The 13,165-nt window shown below is 38.1% G+C and overlaps 1 protein-coding gene across 3 annotated transcripts in view; it reads left to right on the top strand.

Moving 5' to 3' along the window:
- The window catches only part of LOC139984175 (uncharacterized), a 260,085-nt gene that overhangs the window by 77,375 nt on the left and 169,545 nt on the right, over window positions 1-13,165 (top strand). For all 3 annotated transcript variants that reach the window (XM_071997956.1, XM_071997950.1, XM_071997962.1), the window contains exons 9-12: window positions 7,127-7,417; window positions 9,676-9,990; window positions 10,444-10,514; window positions 11,240-11,483. In XM_071997956.1, the coding sequence (XP_071854057.1) occupies window positions 7,127-7,417; window positions 9,676-9,990; window positions 10,444-10,514; window positions 11,240-11,483 (921 nt within the window). The remainder of the gene's footprint in view (window positions 1-7,126; window positions 7,418-9,675; window positions 9,991-10,443; window positions 10,515-11,239; window positions 11,484-13,165) is intronic.

Genomic DNA, 13,165 nt, shown 5'->3' with positions numbered 1-13,165 from the left:
AGCAGTTGAAACTTGTATTTCCTCCTTTACTTCCATGTATATTCTTTATGCAGTCTGTTTAAGCACACACTCTAGAACTGTAGACACTATAGTTACTCAGTGCATTGATTTTGTATAGCTTTGCCAGGTGTGATGATTACATTGATGGGAATTTTAACCCCAAGTTGACTAAAAAAAGGTCACTCACAGTCCGCTATTTGTCAGAAACTTACCACAGCAAATTTACAGCTATGAATTTTGTGCAATAAGGAAGTTAATCAAAGGATATTCCAAAGGTCAACAACTATAGACATTGTCTGCACCTTGAAGTTGAAACCACATCCTGTTAGCAACTTGTACGTTGAAGGATTTCAATTAAATTAAGTTGGTGATATTTTGCCAATGCAGAATTAATGATGTCATCACGTCAATTAGGCTGAATAATATTGTATCACTTATCCACAGAGGAAAATAGTATTTCCAAAAAGACATTGAATTGTTTGATTAATTTAATAGACAATATTTACAGCTGAGCAAACTTCCAAATGTATCATATTTTAAGGATAACTCAACATGAAGATTATAATAGCGTATAAGTAAAAGGTTTTTTACCATGATGGCATCACAGATCATCTATGTACCCTGATACATGTTCCAGATTAAGAGAGGTGTTTTCTACATGTACAAAAAAGAGAGCCTATTAAATTATTTATATTGAGTGAATTCAAAGAATTTTTTGTCAAGACCTAATAACTTGTATATATGTACTAAGCAATCCATATCTGTGTATTCATGGTTTGTTAAGTCCATTTAGTGAATTTGAACAATTGTGTGTCTGTAATTGTTACAGGATGTGGAACTCAGATAGATTAGATATATGTTCTTTCTAACATTAATCGCAGTTGCTGTTCATCATTTCAAACACATGAACAATTGTATGACAAGAAACCACAAACTTTACTACAGACTTTCTTTTTCTTCCTTTTTCTTTCTTAATTCTGATAGTAATGACATGGAACATAGAAACACTACTATTGTGGAAATTTTTGTTGCTAAGCTGCTATGGAAGGGTTTAGTATACATGAAATTGTGTCTCAGTACAAAGGATTTATAGAGAGTTTGTTTTGTTTATGTAATTAACAATCATGACATAGACAGTGTGTCTTTGGATTACATTTGTTTCTTTACTCCGGTGCATGTAGCAGATAAATGTCAGCCGCCAACATGTTCATGCCAGCTACTGTACAAACATTTGTATGACAGTGTATGTTGATGATATCATGTGATGGTGCTAAAGTTGCAATGCACAGGTGACTCATCAAAATTTACTGGAAGAAGTGTATATGTTGGTGTGTCAGTGTTGACATGACAACATTCTTGTTTTTGGTTTCGACGATAATCGTAATCTTTGGATTCATGATGGGTGCGTGTGTGTGCGTGCGTGCATTTGTGACGCCCAGCATGTAAACACGATATCTAAGAGGGGAGGGTCGAACCAATTTCATATGTAGTATGTAGAAGAGTCATATTGAGTACAAGGAGCCTATTGTTTTATGTGGAGGTCTGAGGTCATTTGTGGTCACCGTTGGTCAAATTTTGAAAACCTGTAAACACGATATATCAGGAAGGGAAACTTGGACAGACCTCATATTTGGTGTGTAGAAGTACCACATTGACTAGAAGAAGCCAATTGTTTTTGTGCTGGTCAAAGGTCATTTAGTGTCAACAGGTGCCACATTTTGAAAACCTTGTAAACATGATATCTCAAGAAGGTAAGCTTGTGCAGACCTCATATTTAATATGTATATGGACCACATTCAATAAAGGAGGCGATAGTTTTCGGTGGAGGTCAATGTTCATTTTGGGTCACAATTGGTCAAATTTTGAAAACCTTGTAAACACAATAACTCAAAAGGGAAGCTTGGACAGACCTCATATTTTGTGTGTAGAAGTACCACATTGACTACAAGTAGCTAAATGTATTTGTGCTGGTCAAAGGTCTAATTTTAATGTCAACAGGGGTCATATTGTTTAAGCCTTTTAAACATGCTATTGCAAGACGGGAACCTTGGGCAGAGGTTTGTAGATGTACCATATCAAATTTAAGGAGCCTGTTATTGCTTTTGGTGGAGGTCAAAGGTCATTTGAAGTCGACATATGCCAAATATTTACTTTCTCCCCTCCTACCTGTTTCTGTACACTAACACACCTTCCTAAACATAATATCGCAAGTGCAGCTTGGATAGATAGCATATTTGGTATGTAATTGTACTGGTCACATTGAGTACAAAGTAGCCCTATGTTGAGGGCGGAGGTCAATGGTCGTTTGAATACACCAGGGGTCAAATTGTGAAACCATGTTTTATACAATGTTTCAACAAGGACAGATGTCATATTTAGAATGTTTATGTATCACATTTAGTACAAGAAGCATGTTGTTGAGGTCAACGGTCATTTCAGGACAGCCTGTGTCATTGTGAATGTATTGTTTGTCAGATCACACTGCTTTTCACTGTAGTACTAAGATCAAGTATTTTGTACACCCTCTCTATAAGTGCTCGTGTTACATCATTGAAACCACAATGCATTTTTTTTTCATTCTGATTAATACTTTCAGATCTTGTTTACAAACATTTACCTGCAGATAAAGAATCAATATAATGTTATGACTAATGGTATATCATCCAAACAGTCAGATAATATAAAACAAAACAAACATGTGTAAATCATGCAGCCTGTTAGTGATATGATTATTTTATTTGTCCATAGTTCCTGATGATTGTCCAATGGGTTACTATGGTAACCAATGTACAGAGAAATGTCTGTGTCTTGATGGCGCTGTTTGTGATAAGCTTTCAGGAAGATGTGTAGGTACCAGCTGTGCTCCAGGTTCAGTGTTGGATCCAAATAGCCAGTCCTGTCTAGGTAATTTCTAAGTGCACTAGTCTATCCTCATACATTTTCAATTAATGTTAACAGGTTTTTTCTTCTCTAATTACTTGGGATGTTTACTTTCAAGCAAAGGCCATCTGTTCAATTAATGTTAACATGTTTCTTTCTCTACTTATTTGGGATGTTTACTTTCAAACAAAGGCCATTTGTTTTAGCATTCATACTGTTCTTCTTCAAGATGCAGTCAGCAGAAAAAGCATCAGAAACTTGCCTAAAAAGACATTTATTAATTAGCTTTGTCTCTCATATATCATGTTGTGTATATTAAATATATGTAGCTACAGGTTTCTATTTTTACTTCATCTTTAAAATGAATAACTTTATATAAATTGGTGAGAATAGTAGTGTAGTAATAATAACCAATGTCTTTTCTTGAACATAAATTGGAGGTCACACTTCTTACAAATGACTGGCCTAAAGTTAGATTCATGCAAAGATTTGCGCAAATATTAGGCTTTTTTTGTCACTGAAACTGTACATACTATGAGAGATTAAGGAATGTAGATGTCATCTTGAAACTAACAGCTAAGGATAGTAGCCTTATAGCTCTCTGTTAGACTTTAGAAGGAGTGAAGGCACATGTTTTTTTTTAAAAGGTGGATCCCCCCCATTTTTTTTTTCTTATTGTCATCTGTAATGAGGGTTTCATATTGCGTTTCAAAATTAACTGTTCTATTTTGTTAGAACTTACATAGTTCATACCATTTCCTCTAGTTCAACTATGTGTTGGTGGTGGGTTTGGTATAAATGGTTGTGAGTAGTCAGGTGGATGCTCTAATCAAGAAGCTGAATAGCAGGTTGTATTGTTTAAATAAGATGGCCAGTTTTAACGTCCGTACTTCTATAATGGATATTTTTTACAATGCTACTATCTGTGGCGTATGGCGGTATTGTTTCGTCGGTTGGGGCGGGAACGCCACGGGGACTGACAGAGACCGTATTGACAGCATTATTCGTAAAGCGGGTAGAGTCATTGGAGACCCCCAATCAACAGTTGAGGAAATTTATGTGTGCTTGCTCCAAAACAAACTAGACATTGTTTGGAATGACCATGATCACCCGCTTCACTGTTATCTGCACGATAATATCATAACTAGGGGCACTGGCAGACTGCTTCTCCCACCCATGAGAACCAACCGTCATCGCAATTCGTTTATTCCACGTGCAATAAGGCTTTACAATGATAACATGAGCTTAGGTCCTGCCTATGTGTGTTTTATTGTTCGGTTGTTTAATGTTTTATCGTTCCGTTCTATCCCTGTTTTTCGTATTTGTAACATAGCCATATTTTTGTACTGTCTTTTTACATTTTATGTGCAAGATCTTAATTTCCTTCTTTGGAGTAATAAAGTTCTACTTATCTTATCTTATCTTAGTCTGGACTGTCCCACTAACTCATTTGAACCATTTACAGATGGGAAATGCTAGAATACCAATCACCGATCTTTTTTGGTTATGTGCCTGCTTTGATTTAAGCCCAGCTGTTGTAGAAGCTTTCTTTCATCTCAGATAAATGACACTGTAACTTATCTGTAGACCCTTTCTACCTCAGTAATACTGCTTTTTCTCATTTCAGAATGTCTAGCCGGCTTCTTCGGTGATAACTGCACAGATGAGTGTCACTGTGACTCTGATGCATGTGATAGAGTAACAGGAGAATGTGTTGGATGCTGCAAGCATCAGTGGATTGATTTACCTCCATCCAGATGTCAAAAAGGTAATTTGTTGATGGTGTGTAGCATCTTGAAGAGCACCACTCATTATGGTTGAATTTACATTTTTTTTGGTACTATTTGACAATTTTTGTTAATATTCTACAATTGTTTGCCCTGCAAGGCAATGGGTAGGCATTAAGTGCATTGCACAGATTGCCAAATAGTTAAACTCTGTACAGTAATTATTGCATTACGCATTGCACGCTACAATATTGGGATTACTAGCCCGCTACATCATTAACATGACTGGCTGGTGAATGCCAGCTGAACATACACTCTTCACAACAAAATTCACAGGATGGCTACGCAGGAATAATCCAGACACGGATTTGCAAAAAAGTGTTGCGGGGAACACTTAATTCTGCACACCAGTGGCGGCGGAACTGGGGGGGCTTGAAAAGTTGAGGGGGCAAATGCATGATAAGCCCCCAATATTTACCAAGGCTCCGAAACGTGCATCTGCCCATTTTTCAATGCATACTTGTTGATCTGTCCGATGCACAAGTATACTATATAGGTGTAATCATTTTAGTAATTGCTGGGGGACCCTTGGCCCTTCCCCTGGCTATAGACCACATTGTCACCCCAACCGTGTCTTCACGCCCCGTGAAAAGTGGAAGCAGTGAGTGTGAGTACCGGTAAGCGTAACACAACTTCGTCTTAGGCCAATGACTTGCCTCATTTCAGCCAGTTCTCCAACATCCCCTTACTTAGTGGCGGAGCGTCCATATATACAGTCAGGGGGCGGATGCCCCCCCCCCCCCCGCTGACGGACTCAAATGGACTGCTGGTGCCCTTTTGAGCTTTTCACTACTTTTTACTTATTCGCGATTATTGACTATTTTATTGCGCTCTCATATACCTATTGACATTTGTCATATTCTGTTGGTGTAATTTTCCGACAAAATGGCGTAGAGACACCTATTTATTCTCCGTTTATCTGCAAATTAGCAAGGCCCGGATAGGGTCATTTCCTGCAATCTAGGGAGTATCTTTACTCAAAATTGTCTGTACGCTCCGCGCCAACCTGTGGTGGCGCTCCGCTTAGATAGTGTCGAAAGCGCCCCTACAGACCATGCTTGCGCCCCCTGACCAATTCCCCTAGCCCTGCCACTGCCCTTACCACACTCAAAAACGTCTTTACGAGTACACTACGAGTAATAGCTACTCTCTTAAAACACCATCAAATATACAAATTACAATGTTTTAACAGACTTTTACGTGCAATCTGAGAAATTGCAGGCTTGGGACCCATATTTTAGGGGTAGGTATTCGCAGCATAAAACACTCGGGAAGTTCCGTTTCCGGCCATCTGGGGTTTGAAAAAACCCAAAATTTTCTTGTACGCTCCGCGCCAACTGATGGTGGCACTCCGCTTAGATAGTCTCCACACATTAGCCCCCCCCCCCCAAATTTTGTCTGTTCCGCCGCGCCTGCTGCACACATCAATCAAAAAGATTTCCTTGCATACCATACTTCTTCGAAACAATATGTTAACTTCTCTACGTAAACTTCTCACTTTGGTTCGTTATTCTCGAATTGAACAAGACAGGTAACGTTTGAACACATTTGAGTAAAAAACATTGTGCAAAAATTTACAAGCTAGAAATGTTAATTGTATTTATTTGCAACGACCCGGCATTATCTGTATTACTTCAGCTCTTGCAACATAGGCACTTGAAACGTTATTATTGTGGCATTTCATTATATGCTATGGCGGTGTATGGCATACATAACTTGTTTTGGATGACGATAAACCAGGGCCAAGAAATTGAGCAAGCAGTTTTTGATAGACCAGAGGGTGTTAAATTTGTAATGATAGACCAAAGGCCTACGTGTGTTTTTGTTAGATTAATCTTTCATTAGGCCTTCCGGTGTTCCGTATGTTTGTAAAATTTCGCTAACTAGGCAAGGATACAGTAACGGTACGTTGAAAGGTTGTTCAGTTTGATTAATCAGTGTCCAGGACTCTGTGTATTCTCCGTCACGTCCAAAACAGGCATGATTCGTGATTGACAGCTTGGTTCGAATCAGATCTGATTGTTTTAGTCATCATATCTTTTTTTATATTGCAGGCACATGCTAGCTAGAGTACTGTTTATAAACATAACACAATACCACCTAGCTTTGGTCTACATTATAGGACCAAATGCCATAGTTTATTCTTCATGACCGAAATAACTTCAAAATGTTGCAGTAACAAAGACCTCTCCATTCAATATCACTAACTCTCACCTTCACCCCACTACAATGACACGTGTTTGTATACAAATACACAATACACACAAATAACGGCATATATAGTGTTGTTAGGAAATGGTATCTAAGGTCACACCATCCGACTCATACCACAGCTTGGCAATGAAACAGTTATGGTAGCAAATAATCATCCATTTTTTTTACTTTACAGATATTAATACAATATTTGTTTATTGAATATTTTCTTTTAATTTATACAGCCTTATTTTCTTTACATTCAGGAATTATTAATGTTACTGGCAGTAAAACCAATCCTGGTACACAGTGGTCAGTTACATGTTGGGTTGAGGAGTTACAGCAGAACTCTCCAAAGTACACAGTTGTCCTGTCCCAAACTATGGATCTCAGTTCTACACCATTGCAGGCATCAAGTAGCCTTACCGCAGCTAGCAATAGGGCTGGTTTCATTCAAAGAGGATCAATATTTACAACCACTGATGCTCAAGCTGGGACGACATACTATTGTGTGATATCAGGTTTTGCCTGGCTAAACACAACCTTGTCTCATTATGGTAAGATAACTGTTATATGTTTTACATTGATTACATTAGTACATGTTCATATTCAAACTCCTAATATCAAAATTAAGTTTTTTTTTACATTTTCTAAAGTGAACTTACAACTCTTGCCATTTTCAAATGATATTAGCTTTGATTCATATATTACTAAAAAACACTCTGAACGTGGCAAACAAATACTATGATACTTAATAATGGCTTACCGTGTAGCTAAACGCTGTTGGCTTATGATTTCATATTGTTGCTGAATTGTGTACATTTTGAAACATTTTTGATGTGCTTCTCCTGCTGACTATTTGGTTAATTAAAGCAATTAAATATGTCAAACAAGTTGTAGAAGCAAAGTGATAAGGGTGCCTCATAAGAGATCTATTTTGGATCATGATGTTGGATCCTAAAAGGGGGATTAGGAATTGTCTGACTTTTATTTCTAAAGAATATCATACAGGGACAGGGCTATGAGACTTCTGTTCTTCTTAGTTATTTTTCTCACTGCAGAATAAACATGATAATATTGTAATATATTTTGTAAAGAACCTCAAACGTCTTCAAATCATTCTAAAATACCTATTATTGGGTAGTAAATGTAGGGTATCTTTAAGAATTGGACTTGAGCAGGTCTGGAGATGCCTTGATCAAATAACATTTTTTTGGTTTTTTTTCTTCTGGCTCGACAAGTACAATACCCTGTAGTTAAATCATGGTATAGATAAACAATCAGGATATTTGATTGCAACAATTCTGAAAATTTGCTTCTGGGAAGGACAATTGGAGAATACTGTTGGTTCATGCAAGCTGTAAACACTGGTGAATTGATTGTATTAAGAGATAATCAATTAGTCACTGGCTCCGAGCTTACATTATGTCTGTGACATGTGTAACATTTATATAGGTATGGTACTGCCTATATCATCAGTTTTACTTTAACATTAAATATCTTCTTATGTTGTATAGGTCTACAAAACTGCTAAACAGCCAAAATATATATATATATAAAACTCGATCTAAAGGTGTTTATGCATTTACTAACCATGCTCTTTTGGAAATGTGTTGCTAAAATCGGTCACTTTATTTATAGAAAATCTTGTCTGGGTTTGCTGAATTTTTCATCATCAAAGTTATCACATCTAAATAGTAAGTGTAAAAGTAAGTTAGCCTGACTTTTCGATCCTAGCAGGATCTTCTTCAGAAGCTAAATGACAAGTTACAGTAACAGAAGGGACAAAAACACGCACAGAGTAGAGACAGGTTAATGAGCATGGTGAACACAATGAGATACATGTGAGGGGATTAGTAGACAATGGATGGAGAGAAGAAAGCAACAGGGGAAGAGGAGACGTAGGCGATAAACAGTGGAGGGACAAAGAGAAGATTAAAGGAGCAGGGTAGGGAACAACCTGAAGGAGTAAGACAGAAAGGTGTGGAGAAAAAAAGGGGTGGAAGATAGCTGTGAGAAGAGGAGTGATGGGGTGGTTGGAACAGGGGGAGAAGGAGGGGGACAGAAGAAACGTTAGTCATGTTCTTCCTGGATGTTGAGCCCATGAGGTTGAATGGTACGTCAGGCCTACTTACTTAGTATTATAATTATATATTAGTATTGTAGAACATTCTGTGTTATATTAGCCAACGAAACGTACTTGTACAGGGCAATAAATGTTATTTTCTACGACACTAAATACACTGATATCGCTTGGAATCATTGTCTATCATTCTCTTCAACTACATATGTTCTCCAGTTGTTACTATCTTAGAGTAGCTCTGCAAGTATCATGTAATATAATCTTTCACTGACAAAACTGATATCAACAACATAATATCCAGCTCTTGTCCCATTCTCACAGACTGGGGCAGTAAAATGTTCTAGTGCAAATGTTTCATCATTGGTATAAACTTATAAACAAGAGGCCAAATTATTAGTGAAACTAACCATGAGTTGCTCATTTGATTGCACAAATACAAAGAAATTACATAAGAAAACAGCCGTCTAGCCTAGTATTTCTTCAATCTTTTCATTGTAAGTCAGATATGAAGAGACCATTTGTTCAGATCTAAACAGTCTTTGCTTTACTACTACCAAGCCTTTAATTTTCTTGCACAGTTTTGTTTTGCAGTATTTATATAGCCAATAATAAAGCATATTGCTTAGCAGTATCTGAATTTCACTAAAAGGGTGAGGGGGGGGGACAGTCATGCAGTGGCTTGCACACTCTACTTCTAGTGTGGTTTATTTTTATGTTCTCATTGCTGTTCAGATCTTCCTATTATCAGTGAATCGCCTGAAATAGTTGATATGTCCCAGACCTCTATAACCATTAAATGGAGAGCCTGGGATGAGGGGACTGATTTTGGGGATCCACCAGTGGTTGGTTATATTGTGTACTACAGGAAGGATGCAACTGATAGCTGGGGTACTGATACTATCATAGAATCCAGTAAACTGCTACAGTACACACATACCAATCTAGAAGAGGACACTATTTATGCATTCAGTGTATCAGCTGTTAGGGAAGGGGACATGGGTGAGGGTCCTATAGGTCCACCTATGACTGTCAAGACATTGTGTGAGGGTGAGTTGTTATAATTAATCCTATCAATCTTGTTATTATTCAGTTTTTATTTTGTTTCTTAATTGTTTGAAGTTATAAGGAGGTCACCGTGATCGTAGATTGGTCAAATGGTGATGAATATGGAAGTATAATATGCCATTCAGTTTCGGTGACAGACAAAATAGTAACCAGGTGATGAGGTTAAAAAAAACACTGATCAATCAATACAAATAAATAGTAAGGAATCATACACAAATACCAATAGCAGTTGGTATGGATATGCAACGCAGGAAATTCCATGCTAAGAAGATTGTGATAATTAGGTATATTTATAGCAGTCTGGATAGTATTCAGTAATTATAGGTAAAGCCACAGGTCACTATGTTGATAATAGGAAAGTCCCCACATTTTTATCTTACTCTCAGAAACTCTCTCAAGGTGTCCTCACCTCTGTTTCATTTCTGTTATTTACAGCTGGACTAATTGCTCCTACAGCTGTGATGGTAACAGTAACAGACTTGAACCAACTGAACGTTACTTGGCAGGTATGCTAAAAATATATTAAAATAAAATAAAACTGTTAGCAAACTGCTTATCCACTAGAGAGTCTGTGTAATAGAATGTTTAAAAGTAAGTTGGCCTGACGTTTCGATCCTAGCAGGATCTTCTTCAGAGGCTGAATGACAAGTAACAGTAACAGAAGGGACAAAAGCACGTACAGAATACAGACGGGTTAATGAACATGGTGAACACAAAGAGACAGATGTAAGGGGATTAGTAGACAAGGGATGGAGAGAAGAAAGCAACAGGGGAAGAGGAGTTTGCTAACAGTTTTATTTTGAATGTTAAAAGTGACTACAGTATATAGATATACTACACAATATGTTTAACAGTTCAGTGAGAAACCAGTCATGTATAACTGAGCTACTCAGTGAAGGATGCAGAGTACCAGATGGAAAATAGCTGAATCAAAGATGTAGTCCTTTTGTGACGGAAGATACTGAAGAAAGATAAACTATCCCCTTCCCTTCCCCTCTCTTCCCTTCCATTTTGGTTCCAGCTTCCCCGTCCTTGGCTTACCTTACATTCCCATCACATATCTTCTCTTTTCTTCTAGCTGCTTTCAGCTTCCTCTCTTATTGACTCATCTAGCCTATACATTGATGCACTATAAAGTAGTCATCAATACTAAATTATTACATAGATGATGCAGTGTCTTCTATGCTATAATATAGCAACAATATTGAACATTTCCATCTTTGATCAATAGGTCGATGATAATGATGTTACTTGCAGTACTGGGATAACTGGTTATACTATCTACTACAAGGTGGATGGTAGTAGTGATATTCCACAGAGAGTAACAACAGTCTCTGGAAGTACAATGTACACTATCATCGAAGGACTTGAGCCTGGAGAGAATTATACCTTCATGGTTTCCCTTACAACAGATCAGGAAAACCCCCTCAGTGAGCCATCTATGGCAGTGACAATTCCAAAGTCATCTATTTCAGGTTAGTTTGCACAAGTAAGTTTTATTATTTTCCACATCCCTTTCTTAATTTACCAAGAGAAGTACAATGGGATACCAAGGTAATCTTCTGCCAGTAACCTCAAAGGATGTGCTGAGAGTACTGTTACTGCATTTTAAGTAGAATAGGAAATTGAGTATTAACTGGCAAAATTCAAGACTAGGCATGTGTAGAGTTTGCTGAGTTTAAACATAAATAATGATGTAGTGCCTATAGTAAAAGGTCCAACAAAGTTTAGTTGTTACATATTTTCAAAGCTTTGAAACTATCAGAAGAATAGTAAGTTTTTACAAATATGATCATTTAAAAACAACGGGTTATGTGAACACATCCAATTAATTACCCACACCTACTTACCTCACATAAATAAGCATTATCCTCTAGCACTACACTCAAATTGGTCAAGTCTTTAAACAGGGGTGTGGCTACCATCCATCCAGGCCCTGACTCCTTCCTCTTTTGACCTTTCATATGAAAGTTATGCAAAATTGGTCAAATTTTGATCGTTTCAATAGTCTTAAGGGCAGACAGAGAAATGACAAGCAACATTATAACAAGCACAAGGACCCACCAAGGGCTCCTTCATAGGTTACCAACAACAGCAATGTACCTAGGGATGCCCATCTCACCATAATTCTTTGCTGGTTGTGGGGGGGGGGGGGGGGCCTCATTAGGTTTTCTCACAATCAGCTACTCCATAGAGTTCACCTCCAACCCTCCATTTTCCGGCAACTAGGAAGTCACACCAGTTCCTTCGGACCCCAACCAACGGTAGACACTGGAAACGGAGATTGCAGACCTGTTGGACAAAAAGTGATCAGAAAGTTCCAACCAGGTTATGTTACGGTCATCAGTCTTCTTGACTCTGAAGAAGGGAACAGACCTTTGGAGGCCCATACTATACTTAAAGCCCTATGAAGAAATCAATTATAAAACAAAAGGCGTTCCATATGGAAACACTGTCCAAATCATTTCCATTCTAGAAAAGGAATGTGGGCCACCTCGCTGAATCTATTGGACTCATACCTGCACATCCTGATCAAGAGAGAGGACCAGAAGTTCTGGCACTACATGGTAGTGGATTACCAGTTTGTTGCCCTACCATTTGGCCTATCCACCAGGAGCCTTCACCAGGGTCAGCAGATCCATACTAGCATTTCTATGAAGGAAGGGCATGATACTATTTGCCTAAATGGACAAATGGTTGATCGTCTCAACTGAAGAGACTTCCCTGTTTCTCTCCTCAATGTCATAGGCTGGATAATGCATGAAAACAAGTCATCTCGATCACCAAGCCAATACCTTACGTACCTAAGAGCAATACTAGATCTACAAAGTGGTTTGCTCCTCCCAGAAGAAAGAGTAGATGCCCTCCCACTTCAAATGATGGATGTTCTATTGAAACATCGTTCACAGGCTAGAGCATGGCTCAAAATAATCCTGTCCTGATGGAAGATTCTACCAAGGTGCAAACTTTGGATGCAATCACTACAGCTACACCCCTTGCAGTGGTACAACCCTCCAAAACCTGATGAACAAAATGATCCCTCTACCATCGGACTGACAGACGTTCTGTACCAGGTGTGCCAATCGACACGCTTTCTCAGGCAGACCATTCAAAATTAACCACATAGTGTATGTACAAACAGACACAGCAAGTGCCT

Source organism: Apostichopus japonicus, chromosome 2, assembly GCF_037975245.1.
Source record: "Apostichopus japonicus isolate 1M-3 chromosome 2, ASM3797524v1, whole genome shotgun sequence".
Taxonomy (NCBI): Eukaryota; Metazoa; Echinodermata; class Holothuroidea; order Aspidochirotida; family Stichopodidae; genus Apostichopus; species Apostichopus japonicus.
Note: the sequence above shows the minus strand (reverse complement) of the source record. Positions and strands in the feature narration are given on the sequence as shown.